At 30.6% G+C, this 26847-nt stretch overlaps 1 protein-coding gene across 6 annotated transcripts in view; it reads left to right on the top strand.

The window, feature by feature from the left end:
- Positions 1-26847, top strand: part of LOC134687439 (cubilin-like) — a 111811-nt gene that overhangs the window by 57061 nt on the left and 27903 nt on the right. For all 6 annotated transcript variants that reach the window (XM_063547740.1, XM_063547741.1, XM_063547742.1 and 3 more), the window contains one exon: positions 16480-16663. In XM_063547740.1, the coding sequence (XP_063403810.1) occupies positions 16480-16663 (184 nt within the window). The remainder of the gene's footprint in view (positions 1-16479; positions 16664-26847) is intronic.

Genomic DNA, 26847 nt, shown 5'->3' on the forward strand with positions numbered 1-26847 from the left:
GAAGAAAAAGACTGATTAGAGAGATAACATTAAAAAACTGAAGAAGATAACTATTAAAAGCATCAAAAGCCGCACATACTAAAGTGTCTTTTTCTTGATGTGAATGTTTGTAGCTTGAAATGTGTGAATGTCTGTAGCTTGAAATGAGTGAATGTCATATGCCCATGAAATTAAGATTTTGAACTTGTATTTTACAATGTTTGCTTAAAAATTAATGGACAACGACTGGATGTATAATTGAATGCTTTTTTTTTTAAATTTTAAGATGAAAGCAAGTTACTCACTGGTCATCACATTTTTTATGAAACACTTTTTGCTTAAAATGGGACTATCAATTCAATAAATTGAAAAACAAAAATAAACAATTGTTTCTTGTATTCTAACAGATCTTCAATATAATTATACATGTTTTGTGAACATGTTGAAACTGAAACACAAAACTCAAGCAGAAATTGTGTAGTGATTTGAAGGCAGTATCATGTAACATCAGAATCAATTGTATAAAATGAAGACATTAATTTCAAAGAGAATAATAGCTCATATCAATTTTAAATAACTGTTATATAATATTGGATAATAATTGATTATGGAATACTTATATTAATAATTCATGTTTTCAACATATAATGTTGTCTAATTTTTTTTTCAAATATTTTTCCCCCGATGCTTTTAGATATAAAAAGATGTGGTATGAATACCAATGAGACATTACTCTCCATTCAAGTCACAATTTATAAAAGTAATCCATAATAGGTCAAGGTAAGGTCTTCAACACATAGCCTTGGCTCACACCAAACAAAAAACTATAAAGTGCCTCACAAAATTACTAGTGTAAAACCATTCAAACGGGCAAACAACTGTCTAATCTATATAAAAAAAAAACAAGAAATGAAAAACACTTATGAAGCACATCCACAAACAACAACTACTGAACATCAGATAATAAATATTTCATGTTTGCCACAAGTACATAAATAATGAATGATAGGGTTGATATTTTGGTTGGTGGATGGATATAAAAAAATCTATTTTTAGGTTACTTCAATATAAAATGGAAACATATGACCGAATCAGGTGATTCATCCTACAACCAATAAAAAAAATGTATTTTATAAATAGAGAACATACTGTACATATTGAGCATATCTAGCAATGTGACTGAATCCATTAATTTATCTTACAGGAGTTACTGCCCTTACACAATTATTTAATAAGTTGACTTAATATGCTTCAAACTTTGAAAACTGTCCTTAAATAGGAAGTGTAACATCACTCCTTCTTACATAAATGCAGTAAACAAGATTATTTGTATGAATATTTTTTAAGCACACAAGAAACACAAGGTATGGAATCCCACCCATTTATGATTGAACCAGAGAGATTAGAAATATTTAAAAGATTTTGTTTAATTTCGTATATCGCCAGTATGCCAAGTATCAGTTGATTACATAGACATTCAAACGGATAGAATCGTAGGTGTAATTTGTCCCTGGTAGATTAATTCTTTATTTATAGATTTTTAAATTACCAAGTATGGTCTCCTTCATCTTTAAGATTGTCAGAATAAAATCCTATTTATAGTAGTTAACAAATATTCCAATATGTCAATTGAACCTTTCTGCACTGTTTACTGTTGTCAGACATTTTGTTTTGATTTATATATTTTGTAGAAATATACAGACAGTGTCTTTACACAAATGAAAGAGTATGCTTGGTATTAAAATCCATGAAACATTGTTACAATTTCACTGCTGGTTCGAACATCTTTATTCTTTTTAAGTGGAATACCAATAAAAAATGTCTCTGTGACCTATATTTCATGCTTCATCAATTAACTCTAAAGATTTATAGTTTATTATAAAGTCTACAGATTACATAAACTTTTATATTTGGCATTTTTTTCTCCTACAAAGTCTGAAGTTAATTTCTTAGATGATGAATTGATATGTAATGTATTTAGACAAGTAAAAAATTGAAGAACTGTAAAATTTGATTATTGCATCATTTTTTTTTGTTGCTTTCTTGTAGTCTCTTTTGATGACATTACATACAAAGTAAGAACACATCTTTTTGTAGAGCATTGTTTGTCTTCATCATAAAAGAAACGCATTTTACCACTGAAATTTCCTGCAATACGATATTTATTCACTCTCGACATTATCCACTTATGACAGCTAAATTCCAAATACAAAAATGGATATAAATCCCTCACGTTTAACTGAATAAAATGGAGACCTATCATATTGCACTTGATGCAGTGGAAGAATCTATATGTAGCTGTTACAGGTTTTAGGCAATATTATTATAACTGCTGCAAATGTTTATTTTAAACTAAAAGTACATTAAATGTTCTTGGGATGCTTAGTTTATATTGAAGAGAAAGTTAAAAAAAAAAATGATACAGAAATATTTTGATGATGCAAAGTTTTGCTGAGATTTGTTTTATAGACTTACATAATTGTAAATCTGAATAAAAATATACTAATATCTTATACTCACAAAATTGAGTTTACGACCCACGTTTTGAGTGCAGTGTTAAAGTCACATTTTAAATGACAGGAGATTGCTGCATTCATAAATCACTGAGAAAAAAAGAGAAAATGATTCTAATTCAATTGAAACTTCCATCGCTAGGTTGAAGCAATACCATCAATTCAAAATCCAATTTACACTTTCATTTTACAAGAAAGTTTTTAAATTGATGCTTCAGGATTTCTACCATATTTGTTACTGGAGAAATTATTGTAGAAAATTAGCACCTTAGCCTCATGCTGCAACGTCTCTAAGCTTCGACACCGGCAGTTAATTCATCATTTATACCATTAGGATGTCACAGTGTTCGACAAAGGCTTCAGTGAAACGGAAATAGTCCCATTCTTTTCATCTTAACATTTTCTAGGATTAAGTAAAGTGGAAATTTCCCTGGAGTGTATTGTATTTGTATTGGGTATATATCAATGTCTACCGTTTCACATACTGATGATATAATTGTACTTTTAAGTAATGGTCAGCCAAAAGAAAAAAATAAGCTCATAACCTTTACAGAACTTTAACAAATTATCTCCCCTTTTCAGAATAATTACTGTAGCATTAAGACATGGGGTAGATATAATGAAATGAGATGTTTTTTTTAATATATTATCTGACATGTTGACTTTGAGATTTATTTTATGGTTCTCTAAGGGAAAATCTTAGACTAGTATATATCACATGTCCTGACATTAAGTAGTATTTCAGATCAAGAGGTAAAATACAATGAATTATACCTTTACATGCATAACTTGACAAATGGTATCTTCATTTCCCATGTGTATTGTTTTAGCAAGCTCTCAATACTAATTTCCCTGAATTGACATTTCAGACTCAGGACAAGGTCAATTTAAAAGAACATATATAATTTTTTCCTTAAAAGTCTTATTGTAAGACATGTAGACTTTTGAAAGTTGTTAGATTGGCGTCTTTATCAAACACAAGATATGCAAACATTATAGTCACATGACACTTGCCTCTTTCAAGCACAAGATATTTACACATTTTAAGCAATAGCAATTTACTTATTACAAGCAGTCCAGACATTTAAACATCTGCATTTTTACACTATAAATGTATCTTCTTCAACTTTATGTTTTAACTTAGACAACATGTATGATTAGTCAAATCTTTAAGTGGCACTAGCTGTCAAATTCATGGTCACCGATTTGACTCAAATTCGCATATGTGATTTATAACAATGTAAAACATTTATCCAAACTGTCAAAAGTCTAAAATAAAAAGTTTACAGAGCATGGGGTAGATTAATTAACTATCGATTTGACCTCCAGATGACCATATAAGCGATGTAAACATAAATAAAGATATGAATAGATTAAACCAGCACATGCAGTTGGATTTTTATTGGTCTGTTTGATTTGATTTTATAGATTAAAAATAAATGTTTCTCATTGTTTTTAATCGTATAAGAATGATTTTATGTGCAGGGAATTATTGATTAAATGATTTACAGTAGTTTCACTTTCATTGTTGACATTCTTTTTCTTTGAATAACCTATACATGTACAATACATGCCTTGTCCATCTCTAACTAGGGGTTAAATTGAAGTTCACATGAATACAAATTTAAAGAGGTCGACTGATTCACTTGCAAGTAAATTAGTAATTATCAATGTTTCTTAGTGTAATTGACAAAATTGAACCTTTTTGGCTGCAAAAAGCGAATTGTTATTTCACTATTTCACTTTCATTATTGATTGAACAGAAAAAAATCAAACTTTAGATTTTTAAATATCTCGTAGCTAGTGCCCTTTTAACAACAACTGACTGTTTATGTCTAAAAAAAGTCAATTTGAATTTAGGTCTAAAAGTGTAAAATCTGACATTTAAATGTAAATTATGTGAACATATGTCTTAAGGTTGCAAATAATGGGACACATGTATTCAAGTTGCAAATAACAGGACTCATGTCTTAGCAAATAATGGGACATGTCTTCAAGTTGCAAATAACAGGACTCATGTCTTAGCAAATAATGGGACATGTCTTCAAGTTGCAAATAACAGGACTCATGTCTTAGCAAATAATGGGACATGTCTTCAAGTTGCAAATAACAGGACTCAGTTCTTAGCAAATAATGGGACATGTCTTCAAGTTGCAAATAATGGGACACTTGTCTTAGCAAATAATGGGACACTTGTCTTAGCAAATAATGGGAAATGTGTTCAAGTTGAAATAAAAATAATGGGACAGAAGATAAGCTTATTTTCAGACAGACTTTGCATACAGCAAATATCATTCACATTTTCAAATGGTCCAGTACAGACACTGTAACCCTAACTTTGATTAATTATGAATATTAGGTGATTATTCCAATCAGCCATGCTTATGGTGCCTAACAGAAAGAAATTGATCTAGTCAAATCTCTCACAAAGAAAAGTATTCTCTTAAATAATTCAAAAATTCTCTGCATTCTCTTCGTTAGTAATAAAAACTCCTCAAATCTCTAGTGATTTGCCTGATGTTCTATAGAGAGCAGAAATCAGAATGCACGACATCTCTTTTATAGCTTGGTAAATGTTTTTACGCCTGAGTCAGGTAACATTACGAGCATTCAATCCATTATCTGTTTACCTGTTAATTAAATGATAAACCAATACCCTTCACACCTGACCGTTATTTGATTGTGCCAGAAATCAGGATAGAGCTGTCGTCAGCTTCCGACTCTAATTATTAACGTTACCTGCCAGCAGCATATTGAAGTATTATAGAATCATTAGTTTGCATATCATTAATATTGATAGTTTATTGAAAAGCAGACAGGCTGCGGAAAGGAATAGAAATTGTTGTGTTTTATTTGAAACAAACTATTCTCCCTGGCAGGCATCTTGTACCATTGATAATGTACTTGGTTGACATTTTTAGCTTCAAGGAAATTCTACTTATGGTTGAGAAGACAATGTTTTGATACTTAAAGAAAATGCAATGTGTACAAGCATTGCTTCTCTAAGCCAAGGGTTATAAACCTATTTTGAACAATTGACATGCAACTGACTGAATATTAAATTTGTTAGTTTTAAGTAAACATGTACTGTGTATGAAAAATATCAGGAAATTCCCAAAGTAGTATAGCATCAATATGAACAAATATAAAGCCTGTTCAAGTATAAATGTCTACTTTTTCATACCTAACCCATTTGTTGTGGCTCATCTTTAGCTATTTTATGGTACTTTTAGGCAAAGTACCATCAGAATAAAGGTACGGTAATTTATTTTTCCCAAGTTTTGTTTATATGATTTTAGAATAAAAAAAATGGTTTTATCTTCTCCAGTGGTGGATTCAGGGGGAAGGGGTTCAGAGGTTTGGACCCACCTTTTTTTGGACGATTAATGCATTTGAAAAGGGACATATAGTTGGAACCCCCCTCCCCCTTTGTCCTGGGTTGGGAGCCCCCCTTTTTAAAATGGCTGGATCCAGCCCTGTACTCATCTATCAACTATTTGATATCCAAAATAGCAACATTTTTTTTCTTTCTTTTATTAATAATCATGATTTTGACATAACTGACATCAAGTGCTAACTTAAATTGAAAGTGTTTGCTTTTTATAACTGTCCCTCAAAAAACAAGTATCTTTGATGTCTAACCATATATTTTTTTTAATATACTGTTTAGTTAAAGACCACTGTGATACCATTGATCATAAAAATGTGACTTTGAATGGATTAATTACTGTAGCTTTAAAGATACTGTTTCTTAATATGTATTGCAACTCATTAAAAATTCTTCCCAATTACAACTTTTCTCATTAAATCAAAATGTTTTATTAGTCAGAAATTTTAACCAAATTGCTATGGAAGGGCCACATTCATATTTTCATATTTTTTAAGTTAGTACATTATATTGAATCAAGAAAGTATTCTTATGATCTTAAAGATTTAATTTCCACATGGCTTACTAGATATTTCTATGCAATAGTCCTAGTAACTTTTACTGTAATGAATTGCAATATGTAGAGTGATTCCCCAAGTGAAACACTGACAGTCAAGTCTCAGTAATTGATATTTGAATAGACATGTTAGCTATCTTTATCACTTTCTTTGATTGAAATTTTACAGGAATGATGTTAGATTCTTATTGAAATCAGTTATTTTATGTCCGTCTAGCTGAACTCCAACCACCATTCATGGAGCATTCTGTCACAATCGACACCATGAGAGATATTATTTTCATATAAAAACAAAATGTGGTATATCATTGTCAGTTAGACATCTTAGATCCCATGAAAACCAAAATACAAAATGCTGTATATCATTGCCAGTGAGACAACTAGATTCCATAAAAACCACAGTACAAAATGTGGTATATCATTGCCAGTGAGACAACTAGATTCCATGAAAACCAGAGTACAAAATGTGGTATATCATTGCCAGTGAGACAACTAGATTCCATGAAAACCAGAGTACAAAATGTGGTATATCATTGTCAGTTAGACATCTTAGATCCCATGATAACCAAAGTACAAAATGTGGTATATCATTGCCAGTGAGACAACTAGATTCCATAAAAACCACAGTACAAAATGTGGTATATCATTGCCAGTGAGACAACTAGATTCCATAAAAACCAGAGTACAAAATGTGGTATATCATTGTCAGTTAGACATCTTAGATCCCATGATAACCAAAGTACAAAATGTGGTATATCATTGCCAGTGAGACAACTAGATTCCATGAAAACCAGAGTACAAAATGTGGTATATCATTGCCAGTGAGACAACTAGATTCCATGAAAACCAGAGTACAAAATGTGGTATATCATTGCCAGTGAGACAACTAGATTCCATAAAAACCAGAGTACAAAATGTGGTATATCATTGCCAGTGAGACAACTAGATTCCATGAAAACCAGAGTACAAAATGTGGTATATCATTGCCAGTGAGACAACTAGATTCCATGAAAACCAAAGTACAAAATGTGGTATATCATTGCCAGTGAGACAACTTAGATCCCATGAAAACCAAAGTACAAAATGCTGTATATTATTGCCAGTGAGACAACTAGATTCCATGAAAACCAAAGTGCAAAATGCTGTATATCATTGCCAGTGAGACAACTAGATTCCTTGAAAACCAGAGTACAAAATGTGGTATATCATTGTCAGTGAGACAACTTAGATCCCATGAAAACAATAGTACAAAATGTGAAAGATAACAGTTCCCTGTACAACAATGAGCATGAAACATACTGTCACTATGTTGACCTCTGGTCAAGGGACAATAACTGTGTCCACGAACTAACATGCTGTATACTGTGGATTCATTAATATTCTTTGGATACCAATTTTTGTGTATTTTGTGGGTACAGGAGAACCATGAATTTAAATGTTCAACCAATAACATTTTTTTCTAAAGAAATGTATGCACACTGTGCTGAAACCACGAAATTAGATATCTAAGAAAATGCAAGTTTTCCTCAATCCACGAAAATTGGCATCCACGAAAAATAAAATGAATCCAAAGTAGTATCGTAAGCTATAAAAGGCACAGAGATACGTATGAATAGTTTTAAAACTTTGTAAATTTAGTGGTAGATCAAGAACTTTTTATAAGGGGGAGGTGGGCTCCAGTCATGCTTTTGTAATTCCCCGTATAATCAACTAAACTTTTCCCACAAAATGGTGGGGGGGGGGGGGGGGGGGGGGGGTACCGCAGGGCCCCACCTGAACCTGCCAATGGAATTTGATGCCAACCTGCATTTTAAGATGTTTGAGATAATATGAAATTTAGTTTACTATGGACAGGGTTCTATTCTTGAAGGTACTTTCTGAATTCTTTTACCATTATTTTTAATGCTGTATTCACACAATATATTTGGCTTATCAGTCTTCTATACACTGTCAGCTTAACATAAACTCCCTTATTATGGTTTTATACTGTCAAATGTGTTGACCTGGCTTTGATTATCAGATTTGTCTGATATTGTTGTTAAAATGAGCTCATATTTCATGATATCAATATGTAAAAAAAAAATGAATGATTGTGTGTAGAAATTATCTTTTTTTTATGAATCAGATGAAGTATTTTGGTAGCTTATTTTGATCAATCTTCCCAAACATGTATGTAATATTGGTCACTGGATATTTAGCAAATAACCATCAATTAATTGTACTATGATAAAAGATAGATTATACAAAACTATGTTCCTTGATTCAATATAAAGTTATGATTGATCTTCAAATTAACTAAATGTAAGATTGGAAAATCCTCAACAAGTCCTTTAATGAAGCTGTTTGGGATGATTTTCAAAGTTATCTTTTTGTAAAGTGATACCATTGCTTAATATTATAGCACTGAAAATAGTGATAAATAATACTCTGTGGGAGTGTTTCAACGTGGGGAAAATGATACTCTGAAATAGTGATGTAACAGGGAAAATTATATCTTCAGAATAAAAATAGGAAATATTAGTAGAAAGTGTTAATTTGAATGAAATAATACCATGAAGAGTCTTAAGGACAATATAAGATAACACTCATGTCACACTAGTACTATAAGAACAATGTAAGATAACACTGTTAAACTATAAGGACAATGTAAAATAATATTCTATGTCATTTTATAGAGACAATTTATGACAATAAAATAACATTCTATGTCAAACTATAAGGACAATGAAAAATGATATTCCATGCAAAATATAAGGACAATGTATAATATTATTCTATGTCATTTTATAGAGACAATTTATGACAATAAAATAACATTCTATGTCAAACTATAAGGACAATATAAAATAAGACTATGCTAAACTATAAGGCCAACATAAAATAACACTTTGCCAAACTATAAGGACATGTCAAATTACTCTTTATGTCAAACTATGTCAAACTATTAGGATAACATAAAATAACACTGTGTCGAACTACAAGGACAACATAACATAATACTATGTCATACCAAAAGGACAACATAAAATAGCACTTTGTCAAACTATAAGGACATGTCAAATTACACTTCATGTCATTAACTATATCAAACTATTAGGACAACATAAAATAACACTATGTCAAACTATAAGGACAACATAAAATAACACTATGTCAAACTATAAGGACAAAATGAAATAAGTCTTTGTCAAACTATAAGGACATGTCAAATTACTCTTCATGTCAAACTATGTCAAACTATAAGGACAACATTAAATAGCACTTTGTCAAACTATAAAGACATGTCAAATTATTCTTCATGTCAAACTATGCTATACTATAAGGCCAACATAAAATAACACTTTGCCAAACTATAAGGACATGTCAAATTACTCTTTATGTCAAACTATGTCAAACTATTAGGATAACATAAAATAACACTGTGTCGAACTACAAGGACAACATAACATAATACTATGTCATACCAAAAGGACAACATAAAATAGCACTTTGTCAAACTATAAGGACATGTCAAATTACACTTCATGTCATTAACTATATCAAACTATTAGGACAACATAAAATAACACTATGTCAAACTATAAGGACAACATAAAATAACACTATGTCAAACTATAAGGACAAAATGAAATAAGTCTTTGTCAAACTATAATGACATGTCAAATTACTCTTCATGTCAAACTATGTCAAACTATAAGGACAACATTAAATAGCACTTTGTCAAACTATAAAGACATGTCAAATTATTCTTCATGTCGAACTATGTCAAACTATAAGGACAACATAAAATAACACTATGTAAAACATATGGACAACATAAAACAATACTATGTCATACTATAAGGACAACTTAAAATAGCACTTTGTCAAACTATAAAGTCATGTCAAATTACTCTTCATGTCAAACTATGTCAAACTATAAGGACAACAAAAAAATAACACTATGTCAAACATAAGGACAACATAAAATAATACTATGTCATACTATAAGGACATCATAAAATAGCACTTTGTCAAACTATAAAGACATGTCAAATTACTCTTCATGTCAAACTATGTCAAACTATAAGGACAACATAAAATCACACTTTGTTAAAATATAAGGACAATGTATAATAATTCTTTATGTCAAACTATAAGGACAACATAAAATAACTCTATGTCAAGTTAAAAGGACAATTAAAAATAACAATATGTCAAACTATAAGGACAATGTTAAATAACAATATGTCAAACTATAAGGACAATATAAAATAACCCTTTATGTCAATAAGGACAATGTAAATAAAACTATGCCATAAGGACAACATAAAATAACCCTTTATGTCAATAAGGACAATGTAAATAAAACTATGCCATAAGGACAACATAAAATAACACTATGTCAATAAGGACAACATAAAATAACCCTTTATGTCAATAAGGACAATGTAAATAACACTATGTCATAAGGACAACATAAAATAACACTATGCCATAAGGACAACATAAAATAACCCTTTATGTCAATAAGGACAATGTAAATAACACTATGTCAATAAGGACAACATAGAATAACACTATATGTCAAACTATAAGGACAGTGTAAAATATCATCACACTATCTAAACAATATTTTCTTTGGAGTTGAAGTGTAGGTTGTGTTATATCATAACTCTTTGTTTTAAAGCTGTTTCAATATTAAAGTGTCACCTGTACTTTCAATTATTTTGCCAAGATGGTAGTAATAGTAACAGTGAAAAATTAAACTACTAGATAGAGAATAAGAATTGTAACAAAATCATTGAATTTAATAATTTTGTCAGATAGTTTTCCATGATCACATATCAATACATAATATTCTGGAAATTCCTTAATGCAATGTTTGTTAAAAGTAAAATCACAAAAATACTGGATGTGTTTGATATGTGATATAACTGTGAAAAGTGTAAAATGTATTTTTTGAAATGTTAAGACAAAGGTACCGGTATATCAAACACTAAGACAATGCAACACTTGCATTTGAAATAGAAATATATTTATATTCTTATACACTGTCAATTGATGAATATTTTTTTTTAAAGCTTTTTCTATCCTTCAAATAGTCAGTAAATACACAATAGATATACCTATTACCCATTCAGGAGACCACACATTATTAAGCTGCAGATTCAAGATTTAAAAAAGGGGGTGCATGACAATCATCTTTAGGAGTCTCTTGTTATGACAATTTCAAAGAGAAGAAATTGTAGCAAGTCTAATCGTTTTGTCTACTCTTCTTTCTCTTAAATGAAAAGTGGTAGTGTATTTTAGGTTGAATGAAAATCATTACCTTTAGAGTAAGAGGGCATCTGTATTTTATGATTTGTACAAAAAGAATTCAGTGTCCTTTGTTAGAGTGATGGTTGGCCTGTTCATAATGGTTTATAGCCATCATCTATTTCAATTGACCCTAATTAGGTATTCTTAAAAACAATTGTTTCCTCTTTAACAGACTTTTCTTCTGTTTTATGTGTCTATAGGGGTAAACACTATTTAGGTATTCTTAAAGAATGGTGTCCTCTTTAACAGACTTGTCTTCTGTTTTATGTGTCTTTTTAGATTAACACTATTTAGGTATCCTTGGAAGACTGGTGTCCTCTGTAACAGACTTGTCTTCTGCTTTATGTGTCTTTTTAGATTAACACTATTTAGGTATTCTTAAAGAATGGTGTCCTCTTTAACAGACTTGTCTTCTGCTTTATGTGTCTTTTTAGATTAACACTATTTGGGTATTCTTAAAGAATGGTGTCCTCTTTAACAGACTTGTCTTCTTTTTTATGTGTCTTTTTAGATTAGCACTATTTAGGTATCTTTGAAGACTGGTGTCCTCTTTAACAGACTTGTCTTCTGCTTTATGTGCCTATATAGATTGACACTATTGAGTGTTCTTAAAGAATGACATCCTCTTTAACAGACTTGTCTTCTGCTTTATGTGTCTTTTTAGGTTAACACTATTTAGGTATCCTTGAAGACTGGTGTCCTCTTTAACAGACTTCCTCTTCTGCTTTATGTGCCTATATAGATTGACACTATTAAGTTTTCTTAAAGAATGACATCCTCTTTAACAGACTTGTCTTCGGCTTTATGTATCTTTTTAGATTGACACTATTTGGGTATTCTTAAAGAATGGTGTTTCTTTAACAGACTTGTCTTCGGCTTTATGTATCTTTTTAGATTGACACTATTTGGGTATTCTTAAAGAATGGTGTCCTCTTTAACAGACTTGTCTTCGGCTTTATGTGTCTTTTTAGATTAACACTATTTAGGTATTCTTAAAGAATGATGTCCTCTTTAACAGACTTGTCTTCTGCTTTATGTGTCTTTTAAGATTAACACTATTTAGGTATCCTTAAAGAATGGTGTCCTCTTTAACAGACTTCCTCTTCTGCTTTATGTGCCTATATAGATTGACACTTATTAAGTTTTCTTAAAGAATGACATCCTCTTTAACAGACTTGTCTTCGGCTTTATGTATCTTTTTAGATTGACACTATTTGGGTATTCTTAAAGAATGGTGTTTCTTTAACAGACTTGTCTTCGGCTTTATGTATCTTTTTAGATTGACACTATTTGGGTATTCTTAAAGAATGGTGTCCTCTTTAACAGACTTGTCTTCGGCTTTATGTGTCTTTTTAGATTAACACTATTTAGGTATTCTTAAAGAATGATGTCCTCTTTAACAGACTTGTCTTCTGCTTTATGTGTCTTTTAAGATTAACACTATTTAGGTATCCTTAAAGAATGGTGTCCTCTTTAACAGACTTCCTCTTCTGCTTTATGTGCCTATATAGATTGACACTTATTAAGTTTTCTTAAAGAATGACATCCTCTTTAACAGACTTTTCTTCTGTTTTATGTGTCTATTAATTAGTCTACCTATTTAGAAATTTCCACCTGTCAATTTTAACGAACTAAAGACGACAATTCTTTCCCGAACACAAACTGTCTGATGTCAGCATTTTTAGGGTTGCTTCTAAATAAAAATTGTATTTATTGTCTTTTTAAGTAAACTGTAATGAAATAATGGATTCATTGTTTTTAAATCAGCAATATTTGTCAGGGATTTTAAGAAACCAGAGTTTTCCGACATTTTAAATGACAGGATGTTTTCTTGTGTCGCTAATCTTAATGGACTCCCACCTGAGTGCTGTCCTGACAATTCCGTGAACATTTGTAACAAGACCATTGGAATGTAAACTGAACTATCTCTCTTTAAAATGATTATACTAAAATGCTGATAAGTCGAAAGGAATGGTAATTGTCAATACAGTTGTCAGAAGTTAATCATATCAACATTCAAACAAATTATTCTTTGGGGGACCAAATCCTACCAACAACACAAAAGTAATGTTTTCTGCACACAAGAGAAGTAAACAACGAAAATTATCTTAATGAAAGTTTATAAGTGGCAACTGGTAGAATGATTAAGTCCCCTGAGAGTTGTAATATTATTAGAATTGATTAAAAAGGTATAGAAAGGCATAAAACTTGTTGAATTTGTTCAGGTTAATGACAGAATAAACACTGAGCTTAGTTTAACATAAGCAATAAATGAAAATATAAGTGTCAGGCTCAGTATAAAAAAATATGAAAGAAAAACTAGGTTTGATCTTCCCACCTATAGTCATGCAATAGTTTGTATAGGAAACACATGAGGGATAAAGTTCATCTTTTGATCTTTATTTTTAACTTCATCCCACTTTTCCCACTTGGTTTCAATTATTATTTTTTCAAGGAGTTACTGTTCATTGGTCAGATTTCACTTGAAATAGCACATATGTACTTTTTTGTCAAATGGCTGCTAAATTTCAATCACCTAAATTTAGAAAGTACAAGAAGACATTCACAAAGTTATGAATTTTCAAGTGAAAAAGTACATTTTGATTAGATATTTTATTATCTTCAAAGAATTAAGTGAACTATTTTTTAAAGGTTTTTTTCTGTTTGTCATGAACTCAATTTTTTAAGCTATTGGTCCAGTTATATTTTCTTTTAATAAAGTTGTGTAATTAATTGTTATTTGAATTGCTTTATGGTTTTTGGACAACATTTATTTCATTTAGGTATGCTGTGGAGGTTGTTGTTTTACTGTTTTTTTAGTTTTTACCATGTGCTTAAAAAACAGCCGTGCGGTTTATTTAGGGGTGCGTTTTTTAATCCGCAAAATACGGTATATTGGAAACAGAAGTATTGACATCAATCTATATTGTATGACAGGACAAATTCCCAAAGATCATTTTCTTTCCTAAACTATTCCCAAGATATGTTTAACTAAATGATGAAAGTGAGGATGATAAACTACAATGTTTATTATGCTAACATCAGAACACAGAGGTCATACTGATTAATTCAATCTTTTAACTTAAGCTATAGAGAATCAACACATAAAACAAGTGTCTTCACAAACAATTATACTCACTTATTTCCCATTTGTTTTTTTGGTTAATGAAAAATTACTGGTTGGCTCATGATAATGCAGTTATTTCTGAAATAATTCATGTTACTCAGTTTTGTGTTTTACTCTTTACATTTTATCAATACTAGTGATAGAGTTATACTCATTGATTCCAATTTGTTTTTATGCCCCACCATACGATAGAAGAGGGTCATTATGTTTTCTGGTCTGTTCGTCCCTCTGTCTGTCTGTTTGTTCGTTCGTCCATTCGTTCGTCCATGAATCCGTTTGTCCGACTTCAGGTTGAAGTTTTTGGTCAAGGTAGTTTTTGATGAAGTTGAAGTCCAAACAACTTGAAACTTATTACACATGTTCCTTATGATATAATCTTTCAAACTTTAATGTCAAATAAGAGTTTTGACACCTGGATTTCACAGTCCATTGAACTTAGAAAATGTAAGTGCGAGTGGGGCATCCATGTACTTGGGACACATTTTTGTTAATTTTATTTTTGAAAAAATGCTTGATGGCTAATATGGTAATACTGATATGTTTCTGAAATAATTAAAGTTGCTCAGTTTCTGTTTTGCTCTTTAAATTTTATCAATACTAATCAACCAATCATATACATTAAATTGTTCAAATGAAAATAAAAAAATTGATGGTTAAATTTTTATCATATTCCTGGAGAAGAAATCTGAAAGTGCAGATGACATTAATCTATCAACTCAACCAGTGCTTCAGGGTAGCTAACCATTTACTCCATCTTAATGTCAATAGTGATGGCTCATTCTTTATTCATGTTCGAAATTATAAGTGGAAAAGTGGTAAAATTGATATAATTTACTACACGATTTGTCCCTGGGTGTTGGTTAACAGCCTCTTTATTACTTTTTAGGTTGAACGAATAATTTAGGTCTTCATTATATGTCTTATTTTTAGTGTACTTTTAATAAATAAAACTGTCCATAAATTTTCTATACTGTTATGGTCTTTAACAAATTATACTAAAGAAATTCTTCTTCAAAGCAAAATAGTATAGACCTATTTTTTGGTAATTTGAGGTTTTTAACCTGTTTTTCCAAAGATTGTATTGGCCAATTTTCTTAAGATTAATCAAGCTTGAAAAATATCATAAATAATTAGATGAATTATTGGGAAAAATTGTCAGTTTTATTAATGCATTTGGATATTAATGAATATTAGAGAACCATTATTTTATTTGTCAAAGTAAAATGTAATGTTATCTCCCCTTAATTGTCAAATATATATAAAATCAGAATTGGAACAGAAGTGAAATGTAAAATTGCTGACATAATTATTGGTGAAGTTTTCCTCCTGCTAGTATTCTATGCCAGAAAATTTATATATACAAATTGTGTAAACAAATGTTATCTCAAGTTAGACAATGCATTTGTTACATTCAATGTATAAAGTTCCATGCTATCAAAATCTACCCAATCCATCCTGTCTGAAGATCAAAGTTCCCTGAATCAATCTGCTAAATGTTAACAATTTTTCATTTCAGCAGCTAACAATCCTGTAAAAAGTATTAAAATTTAATTGACTTTTAGATTGCAAAGAATGAATAGCCTTTATATAAGCTTTAACTTTCACTTTTTTTCAGATTGTAGATACATATTCAACAATTCCTTACTAACGACTGTCAGCCCTGGGATATTTGGCACGCCTGGCTTTGGTTCACGTAAATATCCAGTAGGCAGAAGATGTCACTACATTTTTATTGGAAAACCTGATGAACGAGTAGAAATGAAGTTTACCAAGTTTAATGTCCAGGGAGTAGCACCACTGTAAGCAACTTACATGAGATATAATTAGTTGTTTCAGAATCTAAAGGACTATGGGTAATTTGATTGTTTAAACACCAAAAATGAAATAATGTCACATCATTGGTTAAATTTCCATAAATGTGGGATGTTTTTAACCAATCATGAAGTTTTGGTGTATACTTTTGGAAATATTACCCAGAATGCATTAGATTTTGAAACAATGAATTTAGGTAGTTCTCTTTGCTCATCCAAAAAGAGACTTAAAGTGGATTAAGTGGTAGTCTGCTAAATGTACAAATAAGAAAAGTATATTATTTCATAGTTTTATTATTCCTAACTGGCTTCAAAAACAGTTGTTATTGTCTAGACAAGTCCAGGAAATTATATTTTCAACTGGTTGTACTGAGCCTGAACCAGACATCTAAAGTGGGTTTGCTGTTCTAAAATAAACATTATGTTCTTAATCTGTGTGCATTTTCAAAGCAAACTTGCCAATTGCCTAATAGAGATTAACTTAAGCAGCTTTAACATCAAGCATTTATCAGTGATAAGGAGAGATTTAACCGTGAAAAGAAAACAGTGAAGAGAGCGCATGATAATGCTTTATTTATTTAATGTCATCTTCTATGCTGTACGTTTTTGGTTTTTTTTTATATATTTTTTTTAGTTTTTTTTATCAGATACATTTCAATGTTTCGCTATGAGCCTGCTTTGCGACCACATGATCTTTTTGAGGTCAGGAAATCATAGACTTATTTCTGATCTTTTTGAGGTCAGGAAATCATAGACTTATTTCTGATCTTTTTGAGGTCAGCTAGGAAATCATTATGGACTTATTTCTGATCTTCTTTAAGTCAGTATTTATATCTCTGTTAAGTAATCAACTAAGATTGGTTATTATAAATAAATGGTAATTTACCAAAGAAAATACAAGATTGCACCAACACCATGTTAAATTGCAGAATCTCAACACAAAAACTGAAGCCAATTGAATCATTTGATTTCCATCAGATAACATTTCACTGGGACTGTTTGATATGTAAATTTGTCTAGCTTTCAGGTCCCCCGAGACCAGATTCATTACAAAATAACATATAAAGTTAACAATATTTTATGAACAAATATCCCTTTCAATTTTTGGTGTCTGTAAAATATCCCTGAGGAATTGCTTGTAATGGGTGTGAAATATCGTAACTGTTTTGATACACAACACATGTCCCATTAAATAATTTGATTAAAATAGTAAGATTGTGATATATTCCTGGAGTAATTTATTACAAAATCAATTATATTTTGTCACTTTTTAATATCTTTGGTAATATTAGATAACATTATCAGATTTCATACCAAACATTTGTAGTTGTTCTCAAACGTTTTCACAAATTGACAGATTTCTGCAATTACGGTATTGATTCAATGGACATGAGCTAGTGTAATTTGGCGGACCAGAATCGTCAGAGGAGCTTTGTAGTAGATAATACTAATGGAATCCCCTTGTTTTTTTAACTAAACTCATGATAAAAGACAGAAAAATTAGTTTTTGAGATTAAAGACAAAGCCTAAATGAAATTGTTTATTGTATTAAGATAGGGACGGATTTGACATAAAAGAAATGTTTTGTTTGAAGTCGAATTATTGACTATAGGAAATAGTCATTCAACAAGTAGTTGTCAGTTTTTGCACATTAATGTTACTAAATGTTGCAGTAAAATATATCCTTAAAAGCAAAATAATCTAATGCTTTGTGTATCAAAAACAATTGTAAAAATAAAATTACACAACACTTAGAACATAAAATTGATATATTGGTTTCATCCAAAATAGCTTTGCTTCACAGAATAAAATTGAGTTATTGGTTTGATCTTAATAACAATGTTGCATTACATTTGTTTGAGTGACTTTGACCCATTGTATTTAGTGTTATCTCTTTGGTTATCTTACTTTTTGGTTTGATATTTTTTTCTAATTATCAAGTATGGCAATATTTCATTTTCAATACAATAATATAAAACAGGCTGAGTGAGGGCTATATGTTGCAATCACCTTGTCTGTTCATATAATCCATTTGTCCAAAAAAAACTTAGTCACACATTTCTCAGAAGTTATTGAACAGAATGTCTTCATATTTGGTCAGCAGTACTGTACCTGTGTTGAATTATAGGACTTGGCCAACTACATGTATTTGTGTAACCTACTTTTTTCAAATTTATTTCTAGAACTTAATTTCAGTCCAAATATTTATTACAAATCACTTAAAATATCAATAGATTTTGAGAGTTTTGAAAGCTTAACCACTCTCTCTTTTCGTCTCATCTTTCAAATCAATTTGATTTTTTTAGCAAAAAAAGTAGACATCAAATATTATACAGGAAAACTGTTTGTTTGTGAACTGAATCACAACCTAACCAATACATACAGATTAAACATCAAAACCAGAGTTATCTACCTTGAAATTGCAATAATTGACATGCATGAAGAGCAAAGTTAATATTTACTTTGATAAATATTTTTTGGCTGTTAATGTTTGATAATATTGAAAATATTTCTTTGGTAAGTTAGTACTGAAGTCTGATTTATCAAATATTGCTAGTCATTGCCAGTACTGTATTCCAATATGTGATGGAAAATCAGTTTTTATACCAATTAAGAGTAGAATTATAGAATACGACTAACCATGCTATTTTTTTTTTTAGTATTAACAAAGGACCTGGGATGACCTTAAAATCTATTAAAATATTTTTATTCAAATTATGCAAATTTTGCCTATTAGTCCACCTGGTTTTGTGTAAGCTTTATCTTTATTATGATATATTGAAATCTACACTTTTTCTTCTATCCTAAAAACATTTTTACTTTACTTTTGAAGCAGACTTTTTATGCATGAAGATGGATGCTAATACTGTTTTTATGGCAATAAAAAGACAGTTACTAGGGTTCAATTTCATTGAAGGGCAATCTCTCTTTATGGATTCTTATTTAAAAATGAAATTGAACCCTAGTAACTGCCTCACTTTTTCAGAACCATATATATTCTGTTCTTATTGGTCTGATATTATCATCCCTCCAGAAATTCATCTCAAGAATTAATATATTTAGAAAATACAACATCCTTTTGTCACACGGAAGTTACTTCAGCTTTAAGGATTTGGAAAAAAACTAACAAGAATGCCCTTAGGGCAAAATTACTACAATTGAGATTTATGACGTGACTTTTAACTGCCGTGTTTGGATGAACTTAGTTCTAATTACATCTCTTTCGCTCTAACCTTTTCACCACAAATGAATGGCAAAAATCAATTTTATTATTTCCCTTCTTCATGATGGCACTTCTTGAAATTTTAAATCGCTGAAATTATTTGAATTTGATTGTTCGATGACATGAAAGTGTAAGAAGACTAAAATGCACTTATTCAGTATTGTAAAGATTGTATTGTGATAAATACTAAGTGTCTGATCTCTTCCATTACATTGAGATGTTTGATGCGTTTATTCTTATTTGTATAGAAATGGCAGACTTTGAAATGTCAGCTTTTTCAATTTTTATTGCAATTTCCAGTAGAGAAATGATTGTTTTTTTTAAATGTTAAAAGTCAGAATCTCCTAAATCTTAAAGGAATATTTTTAAAGAGGATTAAATGGTTTTTCATGATTTATTTTTTTTGATTTGTACAAAAGTTTATAGTTCTAAACGACTTATTGTAAGCAATGAAAATCTTCAATTCCAATATGGAATTACTAGTAAATTTTCTATGCCTTAAGGTGGTACCTATCACTACAGGGAGATAACTCTGTAAAGTCAGCTAAACGTTTTAATTACGTTGTGTTGTAAAAGGAATATTAAGCTTCTCAATGATCAAAATGGGTGTTTGTCAAACTGCTATATAACCAGTATAATTTTTCTGACAAAACAGTTGTTCAAAAGTTTTTAAATTTTTATATTTTTGTTAAAGGGTCAAAGTAAAAAATCAAATGAAAATTAAACGAGCCAAATAAATTTTAGTGAAAGTGTTGGGTACCACCTTAAGGTCATTTGATTTGTTCTAGTGATGGTCATTTGTAGTTTTTATCTGGTGAGAGTCTGATACAGGTTTTCTGGTAATAAGGTCATTCATGTGTTGGTTTTTTTAAAGGTGAGGGTAATTTTTGGTTTTGGTCGTGGTGTATTCTAATGAATAAGGCAGCCATCAATAACATGGGAAAAAGTATAGTTTAACATGACTAAAAGGATGATATTTAGGATAAATTTGATATAGACATAACTGAATACTTTCAATGTTAACCTAAAGATTCAAAATTTTCCAACTGGAAACTATTCTATGGTAAAGTCTCTAATGATAAAGCATGGTATTTAAGATCATTTAATGAATGAAAAGGTTAAACCACAGACCCCCTTACATCTCATGAGAACTATTGATGATAGACTGCTAACAATTTAGGGAAGTTTAAATTAAAAAAATAAAAGTCAATTTTAATCTAGCTTTTTTTTTCATAACAGATTGTTTGAAGCTCACATATAATGTCTTTGCATTTATTTTTGTTTATTTATTTGTGTGAATGAACATTTTAAATGGACATCTGTGAGTGATTAAGTCATATTTTATGACAAAAAGCTATAAGACATATTAACATTATTTGTTAAGGTAAAAATATTAAAGGGTGATCTGTGATAAATCTTAAAGCCACAGTAGCAAAACAATCATTACCCACATTTTACAAGGAAGCTATAGAAAAATTACAAAAACATTCAGAATTATTTCAAACTAATTTTCATTTATTAAACAGTCTTCTCTCGAAAAATAGGAAAATTAAACATTAAAGGATGTATCAGAAATTTCAAAAAATACGACACCATAGGACAGTCCACATAAACCACCAACACCCTACTTCTCTGAAAAAAACAGACATACATTCAACAACAATCTACATTGAACAACACATGGTGCAGAAGTCGTAAGACCTAAATTTTCAACACAGCACATGTCATGATAATTGAAAGGTAATTTACCATAAAGTATTCTAAAAGATTTTTGGGCCTGGCGCACCACAGTGTTTGCCTGAAACAGCTAAGATTAATGATAGTAATTCAATAGAAATATCCAAAAATGTTAATCAAACTGAAATCAGGAAAAGATTAAGTATTTACACCAGCATGGTTTAGTTTTTTTGTTAATGCAAAAATAATGTGTTTCAATTATGAAATGTTCATTTTTATAAAGTAACAGATGTACAATCATTTGTTAATTGGTAGGGGATTTTGTAAAAAATGAAAGACAAATTGATCTTGCCTGTTGGAGACATATTTTTTGGCAGATTCAATGCAGAATGTTAGCAGGTATGAACAGTTAAGGAAGTCATTTTTTTCTGCATCTCGCACAGAAAATTCCTAAAATATGCATGCATTTTGTGAAAATGAATGAAAAATTGTTTAAGCCTGTTGGAGACCTATTTTTTGGTCAGATTCAGTGCTAATGAGAGAATGTTAGCAGGTATGGCACAGTTAAGGAGATGCTTTTTTCTCTGCAACACACACACAAAATTCCTTCAAGTCCTGCATGAAACTCTACCAGTCTTTGATTAATCTAACTTCTCAATTTCATATATATGAATCGAATAAAAGCAAGCTTTCAGTTTGAGAAATTGTTTCAAACTCATAAATCAGCTTGTCTAAAAGATTTTAAAACCCATTAGTTCTAGGCAACCAAATATTAATATTATTGAGTATTGGACTGAAAAATAAAGATTGAAAGCAAAATATACACTTTAGTGCACAGGTTAATTATAAGAAGTAATCCATTATTTTACGTCTCAGTTTCTTTCTAGGAAGTAAAACGAATTTACCTACCAGTCTTCATCTTAACTTCCCAATGTCAAAGATTTGAGATAGTTATCTCCCTTCTTTGTAGAAAATCAATATTGTTGTCTCCTCTTGGTATGTGACTTTTAATCTTATTTAAGTTCCTTCATTGAAAAAGATATGTTTATACTTTATAGTTAACTGGAAATGGAGATATAATTAAGTTGTGAAAAGCTTCATGATGTTTGTTGTTGTTGATAAAGCCTTTAAATAGGTTAAATAGAGGTACAAAATGTATTTGATACATGTGTTTTTCTCTTGTGAAAGGTAGTAGGGTTGCCTATGATTGCTTACTGCCACTTCATTTCAACTTTGGGCAGATAGTTGTCTCATTGACAACCATAACACTTTACTCATCTTTTTAGAAACAATTTTAGAGCCTTCAATTTGACATTTCGTTTCTATGAATATTCCAAGATGGCTATCATTGCTAAAAATGGTTACAGGAAAATGCAATTGAAACAATTCTTTGCATTTCCTAGAGTGTGTTGTAGATTAGCTGTCCATTGATCTCACTGAACTACAGGCTCCATTACTTCCTTGAATATATTGGGATACCATATCAGTATTATAAAATAGAAGATGTGGTATGATTGCCAATGAGACAACTATCCACAAAAGACAAAAATGACACAGACAGTATTGTTCTCTGAGTAAACCATGCAAATAATTTCTTTCTAAAAGTTGAATGAATATGTTTGGTTCATGTTTCATTGACTTGTATTGACATTTGCTGTAGACAGGAAGACAGGAAAAGATTACAGACATGCTGACTTGTTGACATATGGAAACTATTTATAGATTGATAATAATAAAAGAAAATGCAAGGTACTATGACAGAGAAACAGTATTTTCATGTGTATTTTGTCTCTGTTGCAATAGCAAAAGTTTATGGTTTTGATTTTCTTGTAGTTTATAAAGTTCTACTCAAATGTATTGATAAATACTTTGTACTATTTCAAATAATTTTTTTTCTATTTCCTGAATTGCATAGAAGTAAAACTCTAAAGTAGCTGTAGAACCGAATTTTACAATTTGATGATCAGCACTTTTAAAAAGATGTAATATGATAGATGACAGTTTTAATTTAAGTACCGGTAATGCAGACACCTTGGAGCCCCGAGTTTCATAACTTTTTTGCCTATTGAAATGAATTTATTTATTTCTAATTTGAGAAAGTATTAAATGTAAATCTTGTTTTCAGAAGAAAGTAAATCATGAGATTAAATTGTATAAAATTTTATGAGATCTTAATCTTTAAAGGAAATTAATCCTGGAAAAGTCTATTATCTTTTGAACATTGATGCAGATTACTACAACATAAATCTTTCTTGTTAGTTTCTAAGGTTTCCTTTCCAGGGAATAACTACCATGTTCTCGAGTGTCAAGATTTCTTCCTAGGTCTGAAAGAACATGGCCTTTCAAGAACGTTTTGGGTTTGTATGGCATTGCATCAATAAACATTTTTGCCTGTAAATAAAAAAAATGCTTTCAGCTTCATAATATATAATATTGATAAAGCCTAAAAAAATATGAGATGCTTAAGGCTAAACCGAATCAGTTTTATTTGACAGTGACGGTCAATTAATTAAAAATTTCATTTGTATGGCTGTCCATCCTTGATTGATTTATAAATATATTTTTGTCTCCATGTCTTGACTTGATTTTATTTACCGAGGAAGCTGTATCTGGAGGGTACTAAGCAGACAATATAAGTTTTTTTTCGTGATGCATATTGGTATTTTATAATTAAATATTATACAGAAGTTATAGCCAATAGCTGAAACATGCAGACAAATAATATTTGACATAAAGAAGATAAAACGTCTTCTGCTAAAACTTTTCACATCATTGTCGTCATAAAAAAATCTTTACATGTTAATCTCCTTTATAGAAGAAGGGGGATGGGTGAAAAATCTATTTAAAGTGCATATTGATACTGATAATTAAATGTCAAGTATAGTTAGTAACAAAGACTCTGATTTGGTACCAGATTGATACATTTGACATACAGTCTGTCAGACTCAGAAATCAACCAATCTAAATACTGGATTAGCGGTTTCAAGCACAAATTTTGTTCTCTGTGACTGTGTATTGAGTAAAGTTTTATGACCAAGTGCCCAGATGTCTTGACTGATAGTGCACTTTAGGTCTAGTAGTTCCAAATCAGCAGTACCAATCCAGAGGTAGTCCAAAATATATTATATGATTGATTTCATATATTAAATTGGTTTTTGTCTAGCCTGCAACAAAAGTGACAGTATACAAGATATCAGGTTTACAATTTGGCGTGGCGAAGGTGTACGTACACTATTTGTTTAATGCTTTACATTTCAGAAGGTAGAAGACCTGGTTGCTTCATACCTTGTGTATAGAAAACATGTTAAGAAGTTTTTGTCTCTCATATGTCCCATTGTCCTTGACCTCATTTTCATGGTTTAGTGACTACTTAAAAAAGTACAGTTTTTTGTCAAGTGAAATACTCCCTTATTATGAGCAATAGGATAACAAAATTAGGTATTTGGATTCCTTTTAACATCTACATATCCATCAAGTAGGGTTTATCTGACCTTGACCTCATTTCTTGGATCAGTGATCAAGGTTAAAGTTACATGGTTTACTCCTTATCACAGATTCTATTAGCATCAGGTAATTGACCTTGACCTCAATTGCCTGATTGTACAATGTTATGTTTTTGTGGTTTGGTTTTTTTTTTTTCAAGTAACTACAAGGGATAGGGCCACTATATTTAGTGTTTGGGATGATTGTATGGTGTACATGTCTGTCTGTTAGGTTTCATCTGAATTTGAATTCATTTTCATGGGACATTGGACAATGTTTACTTTTTGTGACTTGGACTATTTCTAAGTTATTATTTTTAGCAATTAGGTCAATTGTGTTTGGTGAATAGAATGCATTGAAAGGTTTACATGATTATCTCACAGAGTTTTTATGACCCTGACCTCATTTTATAGTACTTTGGTCAATGTTATGATTTTGTGGTTTAATTTGATTCTCAGCTACTATTAGGGATCAGACCCCCATAATTGGTGTATGAATGATTGTAAGGTGTTTTGTCTATTAGCATGGTTCATCTGACTGTGACCTCATTATCATATAACATTGATATTGTAATACTTGTAGCAATATATTGTCAATATTATGCATAACTATATCTTCTGCCCAATACAGAACATTTATGCTTCATGTTAATTTGTCATAACAAATTAAATTTTCTCTTTTTCTTCAAATCTTACAGAGAAATATATAAACATTCTTTCTTCCTTAAAATTTTTAAAATCATGTCCAGATTTGACAGTTATGCTTCTGTGATTATTTCCTAGAATTATTAACGTTTCATGAATATAGTTTTCAGTTAGAAAATAACATGTTTATATTGATTCCATATTCATTATAAAGCCTGATTAGTTGTTTGAGAACCCAGCAAGTGTCAGACTGGCCTCCTAGTGTTAAATAACATTCATTATATTTCCTACAAATGCGAGACAAAAATAAATATGGTAATAAAGCCTGGTGTTGGAACAATGACACTGAGAACAGAAGTAATTAGGCTACACGTTAGTAATTGTTTGTTGATAAAGAAACAGTCACCCTTATTATGCTTAGTGTAGGCAATTGATTGTTGATACAGGATCAGTCACAATAATTAGGCTGAGTGTAGGCAATTGATTGTTGATACAGGATCAGTCACAATAATTAGGCTGAGTGTAGCTAGGCAATTGTTTGTTGATACAGGATCAGTCACACTCTTATAAGGCTGAGTGTAGGCAATTGATTGTTGATACAGGATCAGTCACACTTCTAAGGCTGAGTGTAGGCAATTGATTGTTGATACAGGATCAGTCACACTTATTAGGCTAAGTGTAGGCAATTGTTTGTTGATACAGGATCAGTCACACTCTTATAAGGCTGAGTGTAGGCTATAGATTGCTGATACAGGATCAGTCACACTCTTATAAGGCTGAGTGTAGGCAATTGATTGTTGATACAGGATCAGTTACACTTATTAGGCTAAGTGTAGGCAATTGTTTGTTGATACAGGATCAGTCACACTTATTAGGCTGAGTGTAGGCAATTGTTTGTTGATACAGGATCAGTCACACTCTTATAAGGCTGAGTGTAGGCAATTGTTTGTTGATACAGGATCAGTCACACTCTTATAAGGCTGAGTGTAGGCAATTGTTTGTTGATACAGGATCAGTCACACTCTTATAAGGCTGAGTGTAGGCAATTGTTTGTTGATACAGGATCAGTCACACTCTTATAAGGCTGAGTGTAGGCAATTGTTTGTTGATACAGGATCAGTCACACTCTTATAAGGCTGAGTGTA

The sequence above is a fragment of the Mytilus trossulus genome, chromosome 10, assembly GCF_036588685.1.
Source record: "Mytilus trossulus isolate FHL-02 chromosome 10, PNRI_Mtr1.1.1.hap1, whole genome shotgun sequence".
Taxonomy (NCBI): Eukaryota; Metazoa; Mollusca; class Bivalvia; order Mytilida; family Mytilidae; genus Mytilus; species Mytilus trossulus.